The sequence below is a fragment of the Oncorhynchus nerka genome, linkage group LG3 (genome assembly GCF_034236695.1).
Source record: "Oncorhynchus nerka isolate Pitt River linkage group LG3, Oner_Uvic_2.0, whole genome shotgun sequence".
Taxonomy (NCBI): domain Eukaryota; kingdom Metazoa; phylum Chordata; class Actinopteri; order Salmoniformes; family Salmonidae; genus Oncorhynchus; species Oncorhynchus nerka.
In genome coordinates this window covers 73,079,917-73,104,691 of record NC_088398.1, presented here as the reverse complement: position 1 = coordinate 73,104,691, position 24,775 = coordinate 73,079,917, and the positions used below count along the sequence as shown (strand labels likewise).

The 24,775-nt window shown below is 45.8% G+C and overlaps 2 protein-coding genes across 3 annotated transcripts in view; both read right to left on the bottom strand.

The window, feature by feature from the left end:
- Positions 1-21,085, bottom strand: part of ildr2 (immunoglobulin-like domain containing receptor 2) — a 31,278-nt gene extending 10,193 nt beyond the window's left edge. The window contains exons 1-5 of one of the 2 annotated variants that reach the window (XM_029640723.2): positions 20,847-21,085; positions 16,023-16,352; positions 11,548-11,667; positions 1,053-1,109; positions 65-211 (exon numbers count right to left, since the gene is read on the bottom strand). In XM_029640723.2, coding sequence (XP_029496583.2) covers positions 65-211; positions 1,053-1,109; positions 11,548-11,667; positions 16,023-16,352; positions 20,847-20,889 — 697 coding nt within the window. In that variant the 5' untranslated portion in view covers positions 20,890-21,085. The remainder of the gene's footprint in view (positions 1-64; positions 212-1,052; positions 1,110-11,547; positions 11,668-16,022; positions 16,353-20,846) is intronic. The other variant, XM_029640730.2, reaches the window with a different exon arrangement.
- Positions 21,086-21,242: 157 nt separating this feature from the next.
- LOC115116075 (cell surface A33 antigen-like) overlaps positions 21,243-24,775 on the bottom strand; it is a 10,620-nt gene continuing 7,087 nt past the window's right edge. Inside the window, exon 7 of the mRNA XM_065015567.1 lies at positions 21,243-23,182. Within this exon, the coding sequence (XP_064871639.1) occupies positions 22,405-23,182 (778 nt within the window). The 3' untranslated portion in view covers positions 21,243-22,404. The remainder of the gene's footprint in view (positions 23,183-24,775) is intronic.

Below are 24,775 nucleotides of genomic sequence, written 5' to 3'. Positions count from 1 at the left end.
AATGTAAGACCGTGTGTGTGTGTGTGTGTGTGTGTGTGTGTGTGTGTGTGTGTGTGTTACTCACGGTGGCGTGGGCAGCAGCAGGTGTCGGGGCAGCAGCAGCAGCGGAGGTAGCAGCAGCAAGAGTGAGGGCAGCACTGACACCAGCAGATCCCCATCAACAACAGGAACAGGATACTGCCCAGGACTACAGATCCCACAAACACCCACTCTGGAACACAGACACAGATCAATGAGACTACAGATCCCACAAACACCCACTCTGGAACACAGACACAGATCAATGAGACTACAGATCCCACAAACACCCACTCTGGAACACAGACACAGATCAATGAGACTACAGATCCCACAAACAGTAGAGATACACATCTTGTTACTTGAGTGAGTTACTACATGTTACTTACTACAGTTACATCTTCTCCACATCCGTAAAAACCATTGACATTTATGGTAATAATAACCCTCCAATGTTCAAGGTGTAGAGAGGCAGGGCTTGCTGGCTTATCACATCCTCACATCACTAAAGCATCCCAACACTAATGATGAACTTCCTCTGGCCGTGACCAAAAAAACGACAAACACGCCACTTTAGTCAGCCCCTTGTGAAAACACACATCCCAAGTGAACCTCTTCAGAGAGAGATCTCATCTTCAAAAGAGAGAGGGCGTAGGGCTTCTTGTGAATAAGTCCTGTTGCAAGAATATGATTGTGACAGTGAGTTAATGCTTGACTGCGCAGAGGCAGAATATAAGACGAGGCAACGAGCTGATTTGTCCTTTACTCTGCAGTTGTTAAATCATTCAATATTCCCAGAAGCTGATTGGACAGTGAGAGAACAGGGTGAGCAGAGCCAGAGCAGGTGATGCCACCGAAGGAAACAGGTAAGGAAGGAACAGGTGGGGTGAAAAGGCCATTTTTGGCATACACACACACACACACACACACACACACACACACACACACACACACACACACACACACACACACACACACACACACACACACACACACACACAGTAGCCAGTGGGTGAGGAAGCAGGCAGCCATACCTGGCATAATCTCCACATCAAACTCAGGCAGGAGATCGTTCAGCATACCTGTCCTACCTGCAGAGAGAAGGAGAGCAAGAGGTGAGGCGCTGCAGACAGGAAGTAGCAGTGGGCAGAGGTCAAAGGTGAGGCAAATCAGCCAAACAGATGGAGTTATTGACTAAGAGTCATGCATAGAGATTACCAGACAGATTAATCGAAAGCGAAGTCGAGGAAAAGAACAGTCAAACTATTCTTTAATACCTGATTCTAAAGCCAAAGTGATCATCATTAATCATTTCCCATAGGAGTGAAGACAAAGTTCAAGTGTCATGCTAATAGATCTTCACACCCACTTCATACACACTACCCCAGTTTAGGGGGGGATGGGAAAATGGGAACCGAGTGTAACGGGGACAGACACTTCACACACACTACCCCAGACTAGGGGGATGGGAGCCGAGTGTAACGGGGACAGACACTTCACTGAAGCATTTTGGGACACCAATTAATAATTAGAGCTCATAGGGGAAAGAGGGTCAGACGAACGCTATCGCCATGGTAACAACGGCTGCTTTGTTTCTGCTAAACGGTGAGAGTGAGAGAGGCCCACAGAGGAGGAGACAGAATGGTTAAGGGAGATAAAGACAGTATGAGAGAGGCACACAGAGGAGACAGAATGGTTAAGGGAGATAAAGACAGAGAGTGAGACAGGAGACAGAATGGTTAAGGTAGATAAAGACAGAGAGTGAGAGAGAGACACAGAGGAGGAGACAGAATGGTTAAGGGAGATAAAGACAGAGAGTGAGAGAGAGACAGGAGACATAATGGTTAAGGGCGATAAAGACAGAGAGTGAGAGAGAGACAGGAGACAGAATGGTTAAGGGAGATAAAGACAGAGAGTGAGAGAGGCCCACAGAGGAGGAGACAGAATGGTTAAGGGAGATAAAGACAGAGAGTGAGAGAGGCCCACAGAGGAGGAGACAGAATGGTTAAGGTAGATAAAGACAGAGAGTGAGAGAGGCACACAGAGGAGGAGACAGAATGGTTAAGGGAGATAAAGACAGAGTGAGAGAGGCCCACAGAGGAGGAGACAGAATGGTTAAGGGAGATAAAGACAGAGAGTGAGAGAGGCCCACAGAGGAGGAGACAGAATGGTTAAGGGAGATAAAGACAGAGAGTGAGAGAGGCCCACAGAGGAGGAGACAGAATGGTTAAGGGAGATAAAGACAGAGAGTGAGAGAGGCCCACAGAGGAGGAGACAGAATGGTTAAGGGAGATAAAGACAGAGAGTGAGAGAGGCACACAGAGGAGGAGACGGAATGGTTAAGGGAGATAAAGACAGAGAGTGAGACAGGAGACAGAATGGTTAAGGTAGATAAAGACAGAGAGTGAGACAGGAGACAGAATGGTTAAGGGAGATAAAGACAGAGAGTGAGAGAGGCACACAGAGGAGGAGACAGAATGGTTAAGGGAGATAAAGACAGAGAGTGAGACAGGAGACAGAATGGTTAAGGGAGATAAAGACAGAGAGTGAGACAGGAGACAGAATGGTTAAGGGAGATAAAGACAGAGTGAGACAGGAGACAGAATGGTTAAGGTAGAAAAAGACGGAGAGTGAGAGAGAGACAGGAGACAGAATGGTTAAGGTAGATAAAGACAGAGAGTGAGAGAGGCACACAGAGGAGGAGACAGAATGGTTAAGGGAGATAAAGACAGAGAGTGAGAGAGGCACACAGAGGAGGAGACAGAATGGTTAAGGGAGATAAAGACAGAGTGAGAGAGGCCCACAGAGGAGGAGACAGAATGGTTAAGGGAGATAAAGACAGAGAGTGAGAGAGGCCCACAGAGGGAGGAGACAGAATGGTTAAGGGAGATAAAGACAGAGAGTGAGAGAGGCCCACAGAGGAGGAGACAGAATGGTTAAGGGAGATAAAGACAGAGAGTGAGAGAGGCCCACAGAGGAGGAGACAGAATGGTTAAGGGAGATAAAGACAGAGAGTGAGAGAGGCCCACAGAGGAGGAGACAGAATGGTTAAGGGAGATAAAGACAGAGAGTGAGAGAGGCACACAGAGGAGGAGACGGAATGGTTAAGGGAGATAAAGACAGAGAGTGAGACAGGAGACAGAATGGTTAAGGTAGATAAAGACAGAGAGTGAGACAGGAGACAGAATGGTTAAGGGAGATAAAGACAGAGTGAGACAGGAGACAGAATGGTTAAGGTAGAAAAAGACGGAGAGTGAGAGAGAGACAGGAGACAGAATGGTTAAGGTAGATAAAGACAGAGAGTGAGAGAGAGACACAGAGGAGGAGACAGAATGGTTAAGGGAGATAAAGACAGAGAGTGAGAGAGAGACAGGAGACAGAATGGTTAAGGGAGATAAAGAGAGAGTGAGAGAGGCACACAGAGGAGGAGACAGAATGGTTAAGGGAGATAAAGACAGAGAGTGAGAGAGAGACAGGAGACAGAATGGTTAAGGTAGATAAAGACAGAGAGTGAGAGAGAGACAGGAGACAGAATGGTTAAGGTAGATAAAGACAGAGAGTGAGAGAGAGACACAGAGGAGGAGACAGAATGGTTAAGGGAGATAAAGACAGAGAGTGAGAGAGAGACAGGAGACAGAATGGTTAAGGTAGATAAAGACAGAGAGTGAGAGAGAGACAGGAGACAGAATGGTTAAGGTAGATAAAGACAGAGAGTGAGAGAGAGACAGAGGAGGAGACAGAATGGTTAAGGGCGATAAAGACAGAGAGTGAGAGAGAGACACAGAGGAGGAGACAGAATGGTTAAGGGAGATAAAGACAGAGAGTGAGAGAAGGATAAATGGCTTTGGAGAGAGAGAGAAATATAGGGATAAATAGAAAGAAAGAGTGGTGTTGAAATGGGACCATGCCCTCACCCAAACGCCAAAATAAGATAACTATTCTCTATGTTTATCTCTTTAGACAGGTTCAATGGGGATGCTAAAATACCTGGATACACACATTAAGTGTGTTTGTGTTGGCCTACATCTAAATACTAAATTGAGTGTGAATGGCCTATTTAGTTCAACAGGTCTGCTAGCTGTCGGGGCAGACTAAACTCCCACGGCCAGACAGGCTCCAGCCCATGCTGAGTAGGCAGCAGTCATGGAGAGAAGTTTCACACTCCTCTCGTCTGATATACACACACACACACACACACACACACACACACACACACACACACACACACACACACACACACACACACACACACACACACACACACAGATCCTACCACCCTGCTCTGGCACTTAGTTATATAAATCCAGCTGAGCTCAGTAACCTGAGAGAGGGGAGAAACTATGTGCCTCTGAGAGGGGAAGGAGGTGAAGGAGGATAGGAGAGAAACAAAGGGGAGAAACTATGTGCCTCTGAGAGGGGAAGGAGGTGAAGGAGGGGTTTCCACTAGTTACCACAGCCACAAAGTCAAAATGGGCTATATCGTAAATATGTATGTAAACGAAAATGTGCTTTTGTGGTCTTAAGGTTAGGGTTAGGCATTAGGTTAGTATTGTGGTTACGGTTAGGGTTAGGCATAAGGTTAGCATTGGGGTTAGGGTTAGGGTTAAGGTTCAATTTAAATCAAGATAAATTGTAGAAAAAGGCAAGGGTTATGACTTTGTTATTGTGGTAACTAGTGACGACCGGAAGGGAGGGAGGGGAGAAACTATGTGCCTCAGAGGGGAAGGTGAGGGATGAGAGGAGGGAGGGAGAGAGAGAAGGAGAGAAGAAACAATGACAAGGGGAAGAACGGGTAGATGAAAATGAGGTGCTTCAGAGTAAATACCAAAAAATTAAAAGCTGTGAAAAATGTAGTTATGAGAAAGAGAGGAGAGAAGAAGAAGAGAGGGAGGGAAGCAGAGAGAAAGAGAACAGAAGGAGAGAGGGAGGGAAGCTGAGAGAAAGAGAACAGAAGGAGAGAGGGAGGGAAGCAGAGAGAAAGAGAACAGAAGGAGAGAGGGAGGGAAGCTGAGAGAAAGAGAACAGAAGGAGAGAGGGAGGGAAGCTGAGAGAAAGAGAACAGAAGGAGAGAGGGAGGGAAGCTGAGAAAAAGAGAACAGAAGGAGAGAGGGAGGGAAGCTGAGAGAAAGAGAACAGAAGGAGAGAGGGAGGGAAGCTGAGAGAAAGAGAGAACAGGAGGAGAAAAGGAGGGAATCTGAGAGAAAGAGAAACGAATGTAGAAGGAGACAGTTTAGCCCCACCATGTTGGCACAGTCATCCGTGCGCTATGCACTGAGCTCTCCTAGCCCTCAACAGGCATATAAATACAGCAGACAGTAACCTGAGAGAGAGAAGGGAGACTGGCCCCACTCGGTGAGAGGAGTAGGAGGAGGGTTCTACACATAAACAGACTAACTCTGAAGGAATTAAAATGGGTTCAACAACTCAAACTCTGGTGGTGTGTGTACAAAGCCAAAGTCAGCTCGTCTGCTGCCCCACGTCTGCTGACCCTTAACATGCCATACCACTGACCCTTAACATGCCATACCACTGACCCTTAACATGCGATACCACTGACCCTTAGCATGTCATACCACTGACCCTTAGCATGTCATACCACTGACCCTTAGCATGCCATACCACTGACCCTTAACATGCGATACCACTGACCCTTAGCATGTCATACCACTGACCCTTAGCATGCCATACCACTGACCCTTAACATGCCATACCACTGACCCTTAGCATGTGACACCACTGACCCTTAGCATGCGACACCACTGACCCTTAGCATGTCATACCACTGACCCTTAGCATGTCATACCACTGACCCTTAGCACGTGACACCACTGACCCTTAGCATGTGACACCACTGACCCTTAACATGTGACACCACTGACCCTTAACATGCCATACCACTGACCATTAACATGTGACACCACTGACCATTAGCATGTCATACCACTGACCCTTAGCATGCCATACCACTGACCCTTAACATGTGACACCACTGACCATTAGCATGTCATACCACTGACCCTTAGCATGCCATACCACTGACCCTTAGCATGCGACACCACTGACCCTTAACATGCCATACCACTGACCCTTAACATGCCATACCACTGACCCTTAACATGCCATACCACTGACCCTTAGCATGCCATACCACTGACCCTTAGCATGCCATACCACTGACCCTTAACATGCCATACCACTGACCCTTAGCATGTCATACCACTGACCCTTAGCATGCCATACCACTGACCCTTAACATGCCATACCACTGACCCTTAGCATGCCATACCACTGACCCTTAGCATGCGACACCACTGACCCTTAACATGCGATACCACTGACCCTTAGCATGCCATACCACTGACCCTTAACATGCCATACCACTGACCCTTAACATGCCATACCACTGACCCTTAGCATGCCATACCACTGACCCTTAGCATGCCATACCACTGACCCTTAGCATGCCATACCACTGACCATTAGGCTGTCATACCACTGACCCTTAGCATGCGACACCACTGACCATTAGCATGTCATACCACTGACCCTTAGCATGCCATACCACTGACCCTTAGCATGCCATACCACTGACCCTTAGCATGCCATACCACTGACCATTAGCATGTCATACCACTGACCCTTAGCATGCCATACCACTGACCCTTAGCATGCCATACCACTGACCCTTAGCATGCCATACCACTGACCATTAGCATGCCATACCACTGACCCTTAGCATGCCATACCACTGACCATTAGCATGTCATACCACTGACCCTTAGCATGCGACACCACTGACCATTAGGCTGTCATACCACTGACCCTTAGCATGCGACACCACTGACCATTAGCATGTCATACCACTGACCCTTAGCATGCCATACCACTGACCCTTAGCATGCCATACCACTGACCCTTAGCATGCCATACCACTGACCCTTAACATGCGACACCACTGACCCTTAGCATGCCATACCACTGACCCTTAACATGCCATACCACTGACCCTTAACATGCCATACCACTGACCCTTAACATGCGACACCACTGACCCTTAACATGTGACACCACTGACCCTTAACATGCGATACCCACTGACCCTTAACATGTGACACCACTGACCCTTAACATGCCATACCACTGACCCTTAGCATGCGACACCACTGACCCTTAACATGCGATACCACTGACCCTTAACATGCGATACCCACTGACCCTTAACATGTGACACCACTGACCCTTAACATGCGACACCACTGACCCTTAGCATGCCATACCACTGACCCTTAACATGCCATACCACTGACCCTTAACATGCCATACCACTGACCCTTAACATGCGACACCACTGACCCTTAACATGTGACACCACTGACCCTTAACATGCGATACCCACTGACCCTTAACATGTGACACCACTGACCCTTAACATGCCATACCACTGACCCTTAGCATGCGACACCACTGACCCTTAACATGCGATACCACTGACCCTTAACATGCGATACCCACTGACCCTTAACATGTGACACCACTGACCCTTAACATGCCATACCACTGACCATCAGGGGTGGCAGGTAGCAGGTGACCTAGTGGTTAGAGCATTGGGACAGTACCCGAAAGGTTGCTTGATCAAATCCCCGAGTTGACAAGGTAAAAATCTGTCGTTCTGCCCCTTAACAAGGCACTGTATGCCGCCATTGTAAATAGGAATTTGTTCTTAACTGACTTGTCTAGATAAATAAAGGTTAAATAACATTTACATGCTACACCACTGACCCTTTACATGTTTTAGTCTTTTGCCCCCCCAACAAAAATGTTGCCATTGAAACACCTTAAGAAGTGGATTACATAACTCACAACAATTAACTAGAACTACTGTCTGTACTGTATGTGTACTGTATGTGTAATGCATGTGTACTGTATGTGTAATGTATGTGTACTGTATGTGTAATGTATGTGTAATGTATGTGTACTGTATGTGTACTGTATGTGTAATGTATGTGTACTGTATGTGTAATGCATGTGTACTGTATGTGTACTGTATGTGTACTGTATGTGTAATGCATGTGTACTGTATGTGTAATGTATGTGTACTGTATGTGTACTGTATGTGTAATGTATGTGTAATGTATGTGTACTGTATGTGTAATGCATGTGTACTGTATGTGTACTGTATGTGTAATGTATGTGTACTGTATGTGTACTGTATGTGTAATGTATGTGTAATGTATGTGTACTGTATGTGTACTGTATGTGTAATGTATGTGTACTGTATGTGTACTGTATGTGTACTGTATGTGTAATGTATGTGTACTGTATGTGTAATGCATGTGTACTGTATGTGTACTGTATGTGTACTGTATGTGTAATGCATGTGTACTGTATGTGTAATGTATGTGTACTGTATGTGTACTGTATGTGTAATGCATGTGTACTGTATGTGTACTGTATGTGTACTGTATGTGTAATGTATGTGTACTGTATGTGTAATTACCTTATTCCACATAGGTACTGTATGTTGTGAGCTCTCTGTTATGTAGCCTATGTCTACCTGGCCTATACTGACACTATATTTGAGGTTATAAAGGTTTATATATGGCTATGTCAGGGTTATGTCTGTTGTTCTACAGCGGTAAGCTCAGCCAAACAATAGGTCCTCTCAGAGAGGATCAGAACCGTGCAGAGCAGCAGCGTTGTCATGGCAACAGTTGTAAGTGCACTTTGGAATGTAGACGCCTTCTAGAGCCGGGACATTTATAACAAAGCACATCACTACGAACCATATCAAACAAACACATAGACTTACTTACACTAGGTGCTGTGGTCAGGTTCAGAAAGTGAGAGAAGACAATAAATAAGTGTTTCCTATTCCCATAACTCCCAACTTCCAAATCCTTTCAGACAATCCTTTTTCAAACAGAAATGTGCATCCTGTAGCACAAACTCCCCAACATTTTAGGACACTATAAAGTCCATGGAGAATAAGAGCACCTACTCCCAGCTGCCCACTGCACTGAGGCTAGGAAACACTGTCACCACCGATAAATCCGCGATAAGTGAGAATTTCAATAAGCATTTTTCTACGACTGGCCATGTTTTCCACCTGGCTACCCCTACCCTGGTCAACAGTTATGCACCCCCCACAGCAACTTGCCAAAGCCTCCACCATTTCTCCTTCACCCAAATCCAGATAGCTGATGTTCCGAAAGAGCTGCAAATTCTGGACCCCTACAAATCAGATGGGCTAGACAATCTGGACCCTCTCTTTCTAAAATTATCCGCCACAATTGTTGCAACCGCTATTATTAGCCTGTTCAACCTCTCTTTCGTATCGTCTGAGATTCCCAAAGATTGGAATGCTACCGCGGTCATCCCCCTCTTCAAAGGGGGAGACACTCTAGACCCAAACTGCTACAGACCTATATCTATCCTACCCTGCCCTGCTAAGGTCTTCGAAATCCAAGTTTAACAAACAGATCACCGACCATTTCAAATCCCACCGTACCTTCTCCGCTATGCAATCTGTTTTCTGAGCTGGTCATGGGTGTACTTCATCCATGCTCAAGGTCCTAAACGATATCATAACCGCCATCGATAAAAGCCGTATTTATCGACCTGGCCAAGGCTTTCGACTCTGTCAATCACTGCATTCTTATCGGCAGACTCAATAGCCTTGGTTTCTCAAATGACTGCCTCGCCTGGTTCACTAACTACTTCTCAGACAGAGTTCAGTGTGTCAAATCGGAGGGCCTGTTGTCCGGACCTTTGGCACTCTCTATGGGGGTGCCACAGGGATCAATTCTCGGGCCGACCGAATGTGTTGTCACCGTAGAGGTGGATCAGAGAATCACCAGCAGCAAGAGCGACATAAATGCTCTTAAATGCAAGTAAAACTAAATGCATGCTCTTCAACTAATCGCTGCCCGCCCCTGCCCGACAGTCTAGAATCACTACTCTGAACGGTGTTGACTACAAATACCTAGGTGTCTGGTTAGACTGTAAGCTCTCCTTCCAGACTCACATTAAGCATCTCCAATCCAAAATTAAATCTAGAATTGGCTTCCTATTTCGCAACAAAGAATCCTTCACTCATGCTGCCAAACATACCCTCATTAAACTGACGATTCTACCGATCCTTGACTTCAGCGATGTCATTTACAAAATAGCATCCAACACTCTACTCAGCAAATTGGGTGCAGTCTATCACAGTGCCATCCGTTTTGTCACCAAAGCCCCATATACTACCCACCACTGCGACCTGTATGCTCTCGTCGGCTGGCCCTCGCTTCATATTCTTCGCCAAACCCACTGACTCCAGGTCATCTATAAGTCTTTGATAGGTAAAGCCCCGCCTTTATCTCAGCTCACTGGTCACCATAGCAGCACCCACCTGTAGCACGTGCTCCAGCAGGTATATTTCACTGGTCACCCCCAAAGCCAATTCCTACTTTGGCCACCTTTCCTTCCAGTTCTGTTCTGCCAATGACTGGAACAAATTGCAAAAATCACTGAAGCTGGAGACTCATATCTCGCTCACTAACTTTAAGCATCAACTGCCAGAGCAGCTTACAGATCACTGCACCTGTACATAGCCCATCTGTAAATAGCACATCCAATCTGTCACTCCAGTGTTTAATTGCTAAATTGTAATTATTTCGCCACTCAAATCAAATCAAATCAAATCAAATTTATTTATATAGCCCTTCGTACATCAGCTGATATCTCAAAGTGCTGTACAGAAACCCAGCCTAAAACCCCAAACAGCAAACAATGCAGGTGTAAAAGCACGGTGGCTAGGAAAAACTCCCTAGAAAGGCCAAAACCTAGGAAGAAACCTAGAGAGGAACCAGGCTATGTGGGGTGGCCAGTCCTCTTCTGGCTGTGCCGGGTAGAGATTATAACAGAACATGACCAAGATGTTCAAATGTTCATAAATGACCAGCATGGTCGAATAATAATAAGGCAGAACAGTTGAAACTGGAGCAGCAGCACAGTCAGGTGGACTGGGGACAGCAAGGAGTCATCATGTCAGGTAGTCCTGGGGCACGGTCCTAGGGCTCAGGTCTGGAGCAGCAGCATGGCCAGGTGGACTGGGGACAGTCCACTATGGCCTATTTATTGCCTTACCTCCCTAATCTTACCTCATTTGCACTCACTGTATATAGACTTTTCTATTGTGTTATTGACTGTACGTTTGTTTATTCCATGTGTAACTCTGTGCTGTTGTTTGTGTCGGTGTCGCACTGCTTTGCTTTATCTTGGCCAAGTCGCAGTTGTAAATGAGAACTTGTTCTCAACTGGCCTACCTGGTTTAAATAAAGGTGTTCTCAACTGGCCTACCTGGTTTAAATAAAGGTGAAAAAAAAGAAGAAAAAAAGAGAGGAACTCAAAAAAGTAGGACAGAAAGCCTCAACAGAATGTTAATTTCCGTTCTATCCCTTCCTCTTTGATGTTGAGGTGGTTTGACATCCTGTGTTGAATGTTTACTTCCTGTGTGCTGAGGGGTTCATTCCTGTGGTCACTCACCCAGCACAAGTAACTCCACCTGGCCCTCGTTCTTCCCCTCCAGGTCGTCAGCGATGACTATCTTACAGAAGTACACTCCACTGTCGCCCCAATGCAGGTCCCCGATCCGCAGGTCCGCCTCTGGACAGGGTCAGATACACAACGGTATACTGTCATAGGATTATATACCCTTAGTCAAACAATGTACTGAACAATCCTCAACGATACATTGACATTTGACACATTCATACATCCTACAGATTTATATTATGATTTATGAAACAGGAGGGTATTTAGCTAAAAGGGACACAAAAAGGTTGGTGTTCTCTTTGAAAGGCAGAACAAAGAATGTGTGTGTTTCCTTTTGATAAGGAGCTCAATGGGGTGGTTCAGGATAAGAGAGGGCAGAGACCACTCCATTGTGAACAGGGGGCATTGTCGTTAATGGGATATTTCACCCAAATTACACATTGGTTTCCATACCTTGTAAGCCGTCTATGGATAAGGTATGACAGCAATCCATGCTTCGGTTTAGTTTCCCTGGCATTGTTTCCAAATATTAATATTTTAGGATTTGTGCCCCAAACCTCATTGGAGTCATGGCACCGATATTAGCATTTGTTTTGTTCAAAATGTTCAAATCACCCCCAAAAATCTCAAATGTATTGTGAATCTCAACAAAGTAACTTATAGATTTGAAAAATGGGTTCCATGACTTGGATGGGATTTGTACCAAAAATGTTAAAATTTTAGCATTTGGAAAATGCCAGGAAAACTAAACTAAAGCATGGATTTCTGTCATACTTTGCCCATATACTGCTCACAGGGTAAGGAAACCAACGGGTAATTTGGGTGAAATATCCCTTTAATGTGTGTGTGTGTGTGTGTGTGTGTGTGTGTGTGTGTGTGTGTGTGTGTGTGTGTGTTGTGGAGCCTGGTGTATTGTGTAGGACAGACAGAGAAATACTATTTGAGGAACAGGAAACGCCAAGCACAAGCGTTCACAATTTCTGTTGGGAGACGGATCACACAGTATAGAGACTGGGACAAGTGACACAGGCCATGACGGACCACTGCTTATAACACTAAAGCACTGACATACTGTAACCTTAAATCTATGCTATCGTGCACAGAAACCTGCTCCTTTTACTCTCTGTTCCGAACGTGCTAGACGGCCAGTTCTTATAGCATTTAGCCGTACCCTTATCCTACTTATCCTACTTCTCCTCTGTTCTTCTGGTGATTTAGAGGTTAATCCAGGTCCTGCAGTGCCTCGCTCCACTCCCACTACCCAGGTGCTCTCATTTGTTGACTTCTGTAACCGTAAAAGCCTTGGTTTCATGCATGTTAACATACTCCCTAAGTTTGTTTTACTCACTGCTTTAGCACACTCTGCCAACCCGGATGTCTTAGTCGTGTCTGGATCGTGGCTTAGAAAAACCACCAAAAACCTTGACATCTCCATCGCTAACTATAGCATTTTCTGTCAAGATAGAACTGCCAACGGGGGCGGTGTTGTACTGCAAAGATAGCCTGCAGAGTTCTGTATTACTATCCAAGTCTGTACCCAAACAATTCGAGCTTCTACTTCTAAAAATGCACCTTTCCAGAAACAAGTCTCTCACTGCTGCCGCCTGCTATAGACCTCCCTCTGCCCCTGCTGTGCCCTCGATACCATATGTGAATTGATTGCCCCCTATCTATCTTCTGAACTCGTGCTACTAGGTGACCTAAACCGGGACATGCTTAACACCCCGGCCATCCTACAATCCAAGCTTGATGCCCTCAATCTCACACAAATGATCAATGAACCTACCAGGTACAACTCCAAATCCGTACACACGGGCACCCTCATAGATTCCATCCTAACTAACTCACCCTCCAAATACACCTCTGCTGTTTTCAATCAAGATCTCAGCGATCACTGCCTCATTGCCTGCATCCGTAATGGGTCAGCGGTCAAACGGCCTCCACTCATCACTGTCAAACGCTCCTTAAAACACTTCTGCGAGCAGGCCTTTCTAATTGACCTGGTCGGGGTTTCCTGGAATGACATTGACCTCATCCCGTCAGTAGATGATGCCTGGCTATTCTTTAAAAGTGCCTTCCTCACCATCTTAAATAAGCATGCCCCATTCAAAAAAAATTGAACTAGGAATAGATATATTCCTTGGTTCACTCCAGACCTGTCTGCCTTGATCAGCACAAAAACATCCTGTGACATTCTGCATTTGCATCGAATAGCCCCCGTGACATGCAACTTTTCAGGGAAGTTAGGAAAAAATATACACAGGCATTTAGGAAAGCTACGGCTAGCTTTTTCAAACAGAAATTTGCATCCTGTATTACTAGCTCAAAAAAGTTCTGGGACACTGTAAAGTCCATGGAGAATAAGAGCACCTCCTCCCAGCTGCCCACTGCTCTGAGGCTAGGAAACACAGTCACCACTGATAAATCCACTATAATTGAGAATTTCAACAAGCATTTCTCTACGGCTGGCCATACTTTCCACCTGGCTACCCCTACCCCGGTCAACTGCCCGGCACCCTCCACAGCAACCCGCCAAAGCCCCCACCATTTCTCCTTTACCCAAATCCAGATAGCTGATGTTCTGAAAGAGCTGCAAAATCTGGACCCCTACAAATCAGCCGGGCTAGACTATCTGGACCCTCTCTTTCTAAAAATATCAGGAAAGCTGCCGCGGTCACTCTATACCCAAACTGCTGCAGACCTATACGTATCTATCCTACCCTGTCTTTCTAAGGTCTTCGAAAGCCAAGTTAACAGATTACCGACCATTTCGAATCCCAACGTACCTTCTCCGCTATGCAATCTGATTTCAGAGCTGGTCATGGGTGCACCTCAGCCACGCTCAAGGTCCTAAACGACATCATAACCGCCATAGATAAGAGACATTACTGTGCAGCCGTATTCATCGACCTGGCCAAGGCTTTCGACTCTGTCAATCACCACATTCTTATTGGCAGACTCGACAGCCTTGGTTTCTCAAATGATTGCCTCGCCTGGTCTACCAACTACTTCTCTGATAGAGTTCAGTGTGTTAAATCGGAGGGCCTGTTGTCTGGACCTCTGGCTGTCTTTATGGGGGTGCCACAGGGTTCAATCCTCGGGCCGACTCTCTTCCCTGTATACATCAATGATGTTGCTCTTGCTACTGGTGATTCTCTGGTACACCTCTACGCAGACGACACCATTCTGTATACTTCTGGCCCCTCTATGGACACTGTGTTAACTAACCTCCAGACAAGCTTCAATGCCATTACAACTCTCCTTCCGTAGCCTCCAACTGCTCTTAAACGCAGGGGAAACTAAATGCATGCTATTCAACCGATCACTGCCCGCACCTGCTCGCCTGTCCAGCATCACTACTCTGGACGGCCTAGGTGTCTGGTTAGACTGTAAACTCTCCTTCCAGACTCACATTAAACATCTCCAATCCAAAATTAAATATAGAATTGGCTTCCTATATCGCAACAAAGCATCCTTCACTCATGCTGCCAAACATACCCTCGTAAAACTGACCATCCTACCGATCCTCGACTTCGGTGATGTCATCTATAAAATAGCCTCCAACACTCTACTCAACAAACTGACTGGAATGAACTGCAAAAATCTCTGAAGCTGGAGACTCATATCTCCCTCACTAGCTTTAAGCACCAGCTGTCAGAGCAGCTCACAGATCACTGCACCTGTACATAGCCCATCTATCTACCTACCTCATCCCCATACAGTATTTATTTATTTATCTTGCTCCTTTGCACTCCAGTATCTCTACTTGCACATTCATCTTCTGCACATCTACCATTCCAGTGTTTATTTGCCATATTGTAATTACTTCGCCACCATGGCCTATTTATTGCCTTAACTCCCTTATCTTACCTCATTTGCACTTTTAGTTTTCTTTTGTTCTACTGTATTATTGACTATGTTTTGTTTACTCCATGTGTAACTCTGTGTTGTTGTATGTGTCGAATTGCTATGCTTTATCTTGGCCAGGTCGCAGTTGCAAATGAGAACTTGTTCTCAACTAGCCTACCTTGTTAAATAAAGGTGTTCTCAACTAGCCTACCTGGGTAAATAAAGGTGTTCTCAACTAGCCTACCTGGGTAAATAAAGGTGTTCTCAACTAGCCTACCTGGGTAAATAAAGGTGTTCTCAACTAGCCTACCTGGGTAAATAAAGGTGTTCTCAACTAGCCTACCTGGGTAAATAAAGGTGTTCTCAACTAGCCTACCTGGGTAAATAAAGGTGTTCTCAACTAGCCTACCTGGGTAAATAAAGATATTTTTTAAACAGCATTTAAGCGTGTGTGTGTGTGTGTGTCATGTGCGAGTGTGTGCACATCTTCCCTCACAACATATTCTCAAGCACCGCCTTCTAGTCATACACACAACAGCTCATTAAACTATAAACCGCTCCACACACAATTTAAATGAACACAATACAAATCAACCCATTAGAAATATTCACAGTACTGTTGACGATGGCGATGTCTCGGCCCTTGTAGTGCTCAGCCAGCGTCATGGAGGCACCCTGGCCGGAGGCTACGATGCGGACGGTGCGGCTGCTGTCCGAGCACTCCAGTTGGGCCGCGGCGCCCAGCTCGGACCCCTGGACCCCCAGGCTCTCGGGGAAGGTGAAGGAGTCTTGTGTGCGGTCACGGCAGTAGGACTTGTACCACCACTGCACCACAGGGGTCTGTGTGGAGGGTGTGTGGTACTGGCACTGGAGTACCACGGACTGGAAGAGCATGGCGAAACGCCTCTCCTCCCGAACGGTCACCTGCACCCCAGCACACACACAGACTGACACACACAACGAACACGGGGAAACACACACAACGAACACGGACACACACACACAACGAAAACGGACACACACACACAACGAACATAGACACACATACACACACACACACACACACACACACACACACACACAACGAAAACAGACACACACACACACACAACGAACACGGACACACACACACCATGAACACGGACACACACAATGAAAGAAAATGAGAGAGAAAAGAGAGGGGGGAGAAGTTATTAATTCCAATAATCAAAACAATTCCAGATTGTATTTTCACGGGAAGGTTAAAAACACATGGGGTAGTTCAGGATAAGAGGGCAGAGACCACTCCACATACCCATGGATGGAGGAGTCAGAAGTCACGGTGATATGTCCCATTCTACGTACCAAATCAAAATCTAATTCTATTCGTCAGATGCTTCGTAAACAACAGGTGTGGACTGACAGTGAAATGCTTACTAACAGCAGTCTGCATACAAGGCCTTTTAACATACAATATATTTTGAATAGCCAGTGAAACATGCAAATGGCAAGGAGAGATTAGACTTCAGGATTGAATGCTCTCCAACACCAGCTTTGAAATGCCCCCGTCCATCATCACTTTAACCAAGCATCTTTGGCTCTTTAAAAAGTACTATATAAGTCCCATGTATAATTATTATTATCATTATTATTGTTATTATTATTGTTGGTCTTATTATTATATAGCCTCTACCCATACGTATTCAGTCCAACTCTCCCTTACATACCCCTTGCACATCCAAATGTTTACGGGGGATTCCAGAGCACTAAACTCACGAGGGGGTTTGTTTGTTTTCTACCCCACAGAGAGCACAGGGCCCATCAGAGACAGACTGCAGAGGTGGAATGCTCCTGTTGTTCAGTGGGTCATTTAAAAGGCTGAGAACAGAGAGAATATGAGATAGTGAGATGGGGTGGTGGAAGTGGTGTGTGTGTGTGTGTGTGTGTGTGTGTGTGTGTGTGTGTGTGTGTGTGTGTGTGTGTGTGTGTGTGTGTGTGTGTGTGCACGCACGCACGTGCGTGCGTGCGTGCGTATGTGTAATGATGACTGCAACTCAGTCTCCAACTGGGGTGAGAGAGAGATGGTATGGGGGCTCCTCTCTCCTGTACGCTGGCGGTCACAGAGACTACATTCCGCCGTTCGTGGGGGGCAGGATTGCAGTAGGGAGGTAGGGGGTTATCGTAATAAAGAAGAACAGTGAGGGGGCCAGAGACAGATCAGTCAACAACTCCAGACTGTCCCATTAGGTCTGGGCGGGGTAGGCAGCAGGAACTGATTCCAAACATTTCCCAGTCCCGTTAGTTCTGGGTTGTAGGCAGCAGGAACTGATTCCAAACATTTCCCAGTCCCGTTAGGTCTGGGTGGGGTAGGCAGCAGGAACTGATTCCAAACATTTCCCAGTCCCGTTAGTTCTGGGTGGGGTAGGCAGCAGAAACTGATTCCAAACATTTCCCAGTCCCGTTAGTTCTGGGTGGGGTAGGCAGCAGGAACTGATTCCAAACATTTCCCAGTCCCGTTAGTTCTGGGTGGGGTAGGCAGCAGGAACTGATTCCAAACATTTCCCAGTCCCGTTAGGTCTGGGTGGGGTAGGCAGCAGGAACAGACTCCAAACGTTTCCTTGAAAAGAGGAAATCACAACAAAGGGTTCTACACAGTGGCTCTCTCCTTAGGAGCAGTTTAGTTCATATGAAGGGAATGAGACAAGGAGGGAAGCTGTTTTACACTATGTACTAAAGAGGAGCCAGGGTGACTCACGGTGATGGCCTTCAAATGTTCTAGAGCTCCATTTAGAAGTTGTGACTAATGGCAGATAAATATCTGACCCTGCACCAACGGTTCATCCACTCCTCCTACAGAGTCTGAAGAAGATGTGTTACCTCTGGAGAACACAAAACAAATCAGACAGAGAAAGAGAGACGGAGACAGAGGACAGAGAGAGAGAGAGAGAGAGAGAAAGAGGACAGAGACAGACAGAAAGAGAAAGAGAGACAGAGACAGAGAGAAAGAGAGACAGAGAGAAACAGACAGGGGAAATACAGTGACCCCTCTCATATCATTACCAAGCCCTGCAATGCAAAGAGCTGAGCAAAGAAAAAAGTCCTCTCATCCAGCTGTTCACAAACCTGTTCTACTGATACACTGAAGCCTCAGGACCAGAACATCCAATCAATCATAATTAACAAAATTACAACACAGTCAAAACAAAATTACATTACTTATTGGGAAACACAAGCACAAACACAAAGCAAAATGCAGTGCTATCCGGCCCTAAATCGATGGTACATGGTGGCAAACTATTTGACCATGGTTACTGATCAAAACCTTAGAAAAACCTTGACAAAGTACAGGCTCAGTGAACACAGCCTTGCCATGGAGAAGGGTAGACACAGGAAACCCTGGCTCCCTGTAGAGGAATGGCTGTGCAACCACTGCACCACAGCAGAACCGGAGACAGAGTTGCATTTCCTGACAAAACAATTAGAGTGTTATTTCCTCAAATTTGAAATCCTTATTCAAGATTTCAAAGACCTCTCTGACGAGGATAGGCTACCTGTCTTGTTGGGAGAGGACGCAAAGAGCTGTGAGTTGGCAGCGCACTACATTGCTGCCTGCCATAAGATGAGGGACAGTGTCAATCAACCTGCACATGTCCTCTATGCTTATTGTCATTGTTCAATGTATGGTTATTTTGACTCTTGATTATTCTTGTTACTGTTGACAATACTGATTATTATTATTTTAATATTGTACATTTCCAAAGTAAGCTTTGGCAATAACTGCATTGTTACGTCATGCCAATAAAGCAAATTGAATTGAAATTGTGAGAGAAAAAAGTGACAGTTCTGTTTGTGTTTGTTTTCATTTTGAATGTGAGAGGGATGGAGAATAAGAACGTGTGAGGAGAAAGAGACAGTTCTGTTTGTTTGTTTTCATTTTGAATGTGAGAGGGATGGAGAATAAGAACGTGTGAGGAGAAAGAGACAGCAGGGAGAAGAACCGTGCTCCTAAAATCCGTCCACGGGGTAGCTGTGGCCCTCCCTTTGTCCGTTTGTTCATGGCCCATTGGCCCATTGTTTGGCATTAGTACCCCCACCCCCATCCTGGAGAATCCTGTGTGGACAGTAGAATGGAGGAGGGGGATGGGAGGACTCCAACCAATGAAATAATCATGTCTGGTCCAGTCGGGTGTGAACAGCCAATTAGCTGTTAGAGATTTGAACCAAACCGTTAGACGAGGTCCTTACAGTGTAGTGAGGGGAGATCGGGACAGAGAGAATGGACAGGGTGAGACACCTTGGTAACCACAGGATTCACGTACAACCAAGAAAAACATTGTCATTGTTTTGTGGAACCTTTGCTAAAAAGGTGTAAGCCTGTCTCAGCATCTCTCTATTGGAGAACATAAAAAGTGTTCATGCATGAAACCAGGCACTCCAAAACACATTTGTAAACTTCTAAAAACACCCACAAGTGTGACAACAAATTATGACATAGGCCTACACTTGTACCTATGGTCCTGATTCATCTCACAACAACATAACACTCTTCTCTAATTCATATTCACAACAACAAAATACCAAAAAGGCATGCAACTCCCTAACATACACCCTTAAAAAGGGGTTTCTTGATGAGTGGGCTACTACACAAAACTCAGGTTTATCATTCAAGTCTACTGGGCTCTTCCTGATTCAATCTCTGAGTCACTCTGTGCTTCCTGACCACATCAGACCCTTTCCTCCTTCAACAACGGACACCATTTTCCTGCCAGGCATTCCACCACTGACTTGACTTCCTGTTGGGTTTATACACTAGACACAGATTCGTTTTGTATAATTCTACTGAAAAAAACTCTTCAAAATACTAGATTAAATCATGGTTGCATTTTCTATTAATTTACCCCCCCCAAAATAGGTTAACACAACATAGACCACTCCACAAATATTCTCTGTATCAGACTGATCTCCAAAATTATTTTTTCTAGTAGACCCTCAGAGTAAGTTATTAAGGTATTATTCTATGCCTAGTAGATATCTATGTGACCCATTGGAGTGCATGCATACCATGGATATTGTCTGAATAACAACACCTATTTAAATGATAAATGATGATTTTATGATGATTTTACTATAGTATATTTCTTATTTCACACATTCCTCCATAAAAGCGAAAACAAGAGTAGCTAAAGCCTATCATTATCGCAAATATTCCATCTAATAAATTAAAGCAATTCCGACGAACCCCCCAAAACAAGGCAAAGGTCTGTTGATATAAATATGAATAAAGAGAGTCCAATAGTCATATTGAGGTTTTAGGTAAGGCAGAGAGAGGGGTAGAGAGGCAGAGAGACCCGTTAGACGCTGGAATAAACCCCGAGCTAGAGATCAACCTGTTGCTTTCTCGGACAGATGACAAAACAACATGTTGAGTGAGGAAACAAACACACACAAAAACGAACATATACCTGTTAAGCACAAAATAATCCATCGATCTAGCAGCCAGTTCATTTTTTGAATAAAAAGTTTCGCAATCAGAGAGAATGAATCCTCATTTTCCTCCTGCCTGTTGTTTGACTCATTCTTTGTCCGCTGAGTGTTGAGAAGAACACCGGGAGAGGCGAAGCGTCAATCCGACACCAGGAGGAGTGTACCACTTTAACAGAGGGTGAACCCCAACTCCAGATCAAAAACTACATTCAAACAAATATGGTTTACCACCATTTTACCTATAATACTATTACAAGCACATATTTAAATAGATTTGGGATTCAAAACAATACATCTAAACTAATCTCCCCCCCAAAATCTTAAACCTGCTCCAACTGGTGATTTTACCCATGGAATGAGGTAGAAGAGTCTGGTTTTAAAAGGGGGAAAAATATATTTTATTAATAAAACGGGTGTGATCCTGTGGAATAAAGAAATTAAACAAAAATAATCCTGAGATTTTAGTTCAGTTTTTCCTCCACTTCTTCCCTTTATTATATAGTAAAAAAAAAAAAAAAAAAAATATATATATATATATATATATATATATTATATATGATTCATTTAAATTAATACAAATGTCGTAATTACATAAGGTTCTTCCTTGCCATACACCTTACAGTTCATTTATTGATTGGAGTAATTACTAGCAAATAAAACAGGAAATCAGTGCGGTATAAAAAAAAGGATTTGATGTAGCCTACTTTCACCACAGAGTAATCATTAAAATATGTAACACAGGGTCAAAACAATTCCATAATTACACACATACTCAACTCAACATGGGGTCATTCAACCCAAGGGCACTTGTTTTCATGGTAAAACCTGATTTAGGTCCAGTTGGTTCACACCAACCACAAGGTAATTCATCAACCTCCCTGAAAGGAGTTCTTCTGAATAGCATGGTAATAGCTTTCTGTTAGCCTCATGTAGGAGACTAAGACACAGTAGCTGTTGAAGAGAGGCCTTCACCACCTAGACACAGATCTTGATCCAGTCCTTTCAGGTCTTTACAGGGCCGTGGAGAAGTGACCCATGGGCCATGTTTCGGTTAGAAATGTGGTCTCATCATATTATCTTCTGTCCTTGAGCTGTTCTTGTCAAAATAACTTATGTCCTTGAGCTGTTCTTGTCTATTGAGCTGTTCTTGTGGACTCCAGAAAGAGTAGCTGCTGCTTTTGCAACAGTTAATGGGGATGCTCATCAAATACCAAGACCAAGTCTAGGCCTAGTTTGTCTATCAAATAAAATCATTTTTGTATTTTCCAAATTCCGGTTATCAAGTGCACCAAGATCTGGTATTATTTTGATTGAGTAAATGTCCAAATCACTGAGCACCTTGGGCAGTTAACAACAGCCTGGAAATCGAGTAACATTAATGATTGTTTGTGAGGCATTAGAATCGAAGGGGAGATTATAGGGTAGTGCACCAGCATGGGATACTACTGAAGTAGGCTCCCTGTACCAGCAGATTAGCATTGAGGAGGATGGCTGTAATTCCATTGGACAACCTGGAAATAGGACATGTTGGTCATCTTATGATTCATCGTACTGGTCATTGTACCGATCATGCTGGTCATCAAGGCGGTCACGGCTGCCACCATGGCGAACAGGCGGGTCATCAAGGCGGTCACGGCTGCCACCATGGCGAACAACAGGCGGGTCATCAAGGCGGTCACGGCTGCCACCATGGCGAACAACAGGCGGGTCATCAAGGCGGTCACGGCTGCCACCATGGCGAACAACAGGTGGGTCGTCAAGGCGGTCACGGCTGCCACCATGGCGAACAACAGGTGGGTCATCAAGACGATCACGGCTGCCACCATAGCGAACAACAGGTGGGTCATCAAGACGATCACGGCTGCCACCATAGCGAACAACAGGCGGGTCGTCAAGGCGATCACGGCTGCCACCATAGCGAACAGGTGGGTCGTCAAGGCGATCGCGGCTGCCACTAAAGCGAACAGGTGGGTCGTCAAGGCGATCACGACTGCCACCATATCGAACACGCTGATCGTCGAGGCGATCGCGGCTGCCACCATAGCGATCGCGCTGGTCGTCGAGGCGATCGCGGCTGCCACCATAGCGATCACGCTGATCTCCATAGTTGTTGCGGTTGTCATCAGACTTCTCCTTACGGCCATCACTGCAATCTGTTCTAACACTTTGGTCATCGTGATCCATCTCCCCTTTCATCTCGTATTGGTCATGCAGCACGATGCTCCCCTCAGTCCTGTCTTCCGGTATGTCGTCCCGGTAACCTGCCCCAACGTTGAGTGTCGGCGTGTCATGGAACTTCACCACTTCTGGAACTCTGAGAGACAGAGACGACAGATATATATGAGAGACAGACAGAGAGACACAGAGACACATAGAGAGAGAGAGAGAGAGAGACAGAGAGACAGAGAGACACACACAGAGAGAGAGACAGAGAGAGAGACACAGAGAGAGAGAGAGAGAGAGAGATGACAGACATGAGAGAGAAAGACATGAGCAAGAGAGAGAGAGACATGAGCAAGAGAGAGAGACATGAGCGAGAGAGAGACATGAGCGAGAGACAGTGAGACATGAGAGAGAGACATGAGCGAGAGAGAGACATGAGCGAGAGACAGTGAGACATGAGAGAGACATGAGCGAGAGAGAGACATGAGAGAGAGACATGAGCGAGAGACATGAGAGAGTGACATGAGAGAGAGACATGAGCGAGAGACAGTGAGACATGAGAGAGAGACATGAGCGAGAGACAGTGAGACATGAGAGAGAGACATGAGCGAAAGAGAGACATGAGCGAGAGAGAGACATGAGCGAGAGACATGAGAGTGAGACATGAGAGAGAGACATGAGCGAGAGAGAGACATGAGAGAGACATGAGCAAGAGACATGAGCGAGAGAGAGAGACATGAGAGAGAGACATGAGCGAGAGAGAGAGACATGAGAGAGAGACATGAGCGAGAGAGACAGACATGAGAGAGAGACATGAGCGAGAGAGACATGAGCGAGAGAGAGACATGAGCGAGAGAGAGTGAGACATGAGCGAGAAAGAGAGACATGAGCGAGAGACATGAGCAAGAGAGAGAGAGAGAGAGAGAGAGACATGAGCGAGAGAGAGAGACATGAGCGAGAGAGAGAGAGACATGAGCGAGAGAGAGAGAGACATGAGCGAGAGACATGAGCCAGACAAACAGCCAGAGACATGAGCCAGACAAACAGCCAGAGACAGACAGCCAGAGACAGACAGCCAGAGACAGACAGCCAGAGACAGACAGCCAGACAGCCAGACAGCCAGAGACAGACAGCCAGACAGCCAGAAAGCCAGAGACAGCCAGCCAGAAAGCCAGAGACAGCTAGAGACAGACAGCCAGAGACACACAGCCAGAGACACACAGCCAGAGACAGACAGCAAGACAGCCAGAGACAGACAGCCAGAGACAGAGACAGACAGCCAGAGACAGACAGCCAGAGACAGACAGCAAGACAGCCAGACAGACAGAGACAGACAGCCAGAGACAGACAGCCAGAGACAGACAGCCAGACAGCCAGAGAAAGACAGCCAGACAGCCAGAGACAGACAGCCAGAGAAGGACAGCCAGAGAGCCAGAGACAGACAGCCAGAAAGCCAGAGACAGCCAGAGACAGACAGCCAGAGACACACAGCCAGAGACAGCCAGAGACAGACAGCCAGAGACAGACAGCCAGAGACAGACAGCCAGCCAGACAGCCAGAGACAGAGAGCCAGAGACAGACAGCCAGACAGAGACAGACAGCCAGAGAGCCAGAGACAGACAGAGACAGAAAAAGAGACAGACAGAGACAGACAGCCAGAGACAGACAGCCAGAGACAGACAGCCAGACAGCCAGAGACAGACAGCCAGAGACAGACAGCCAGAGAGCCAGAGACAGACAGCCA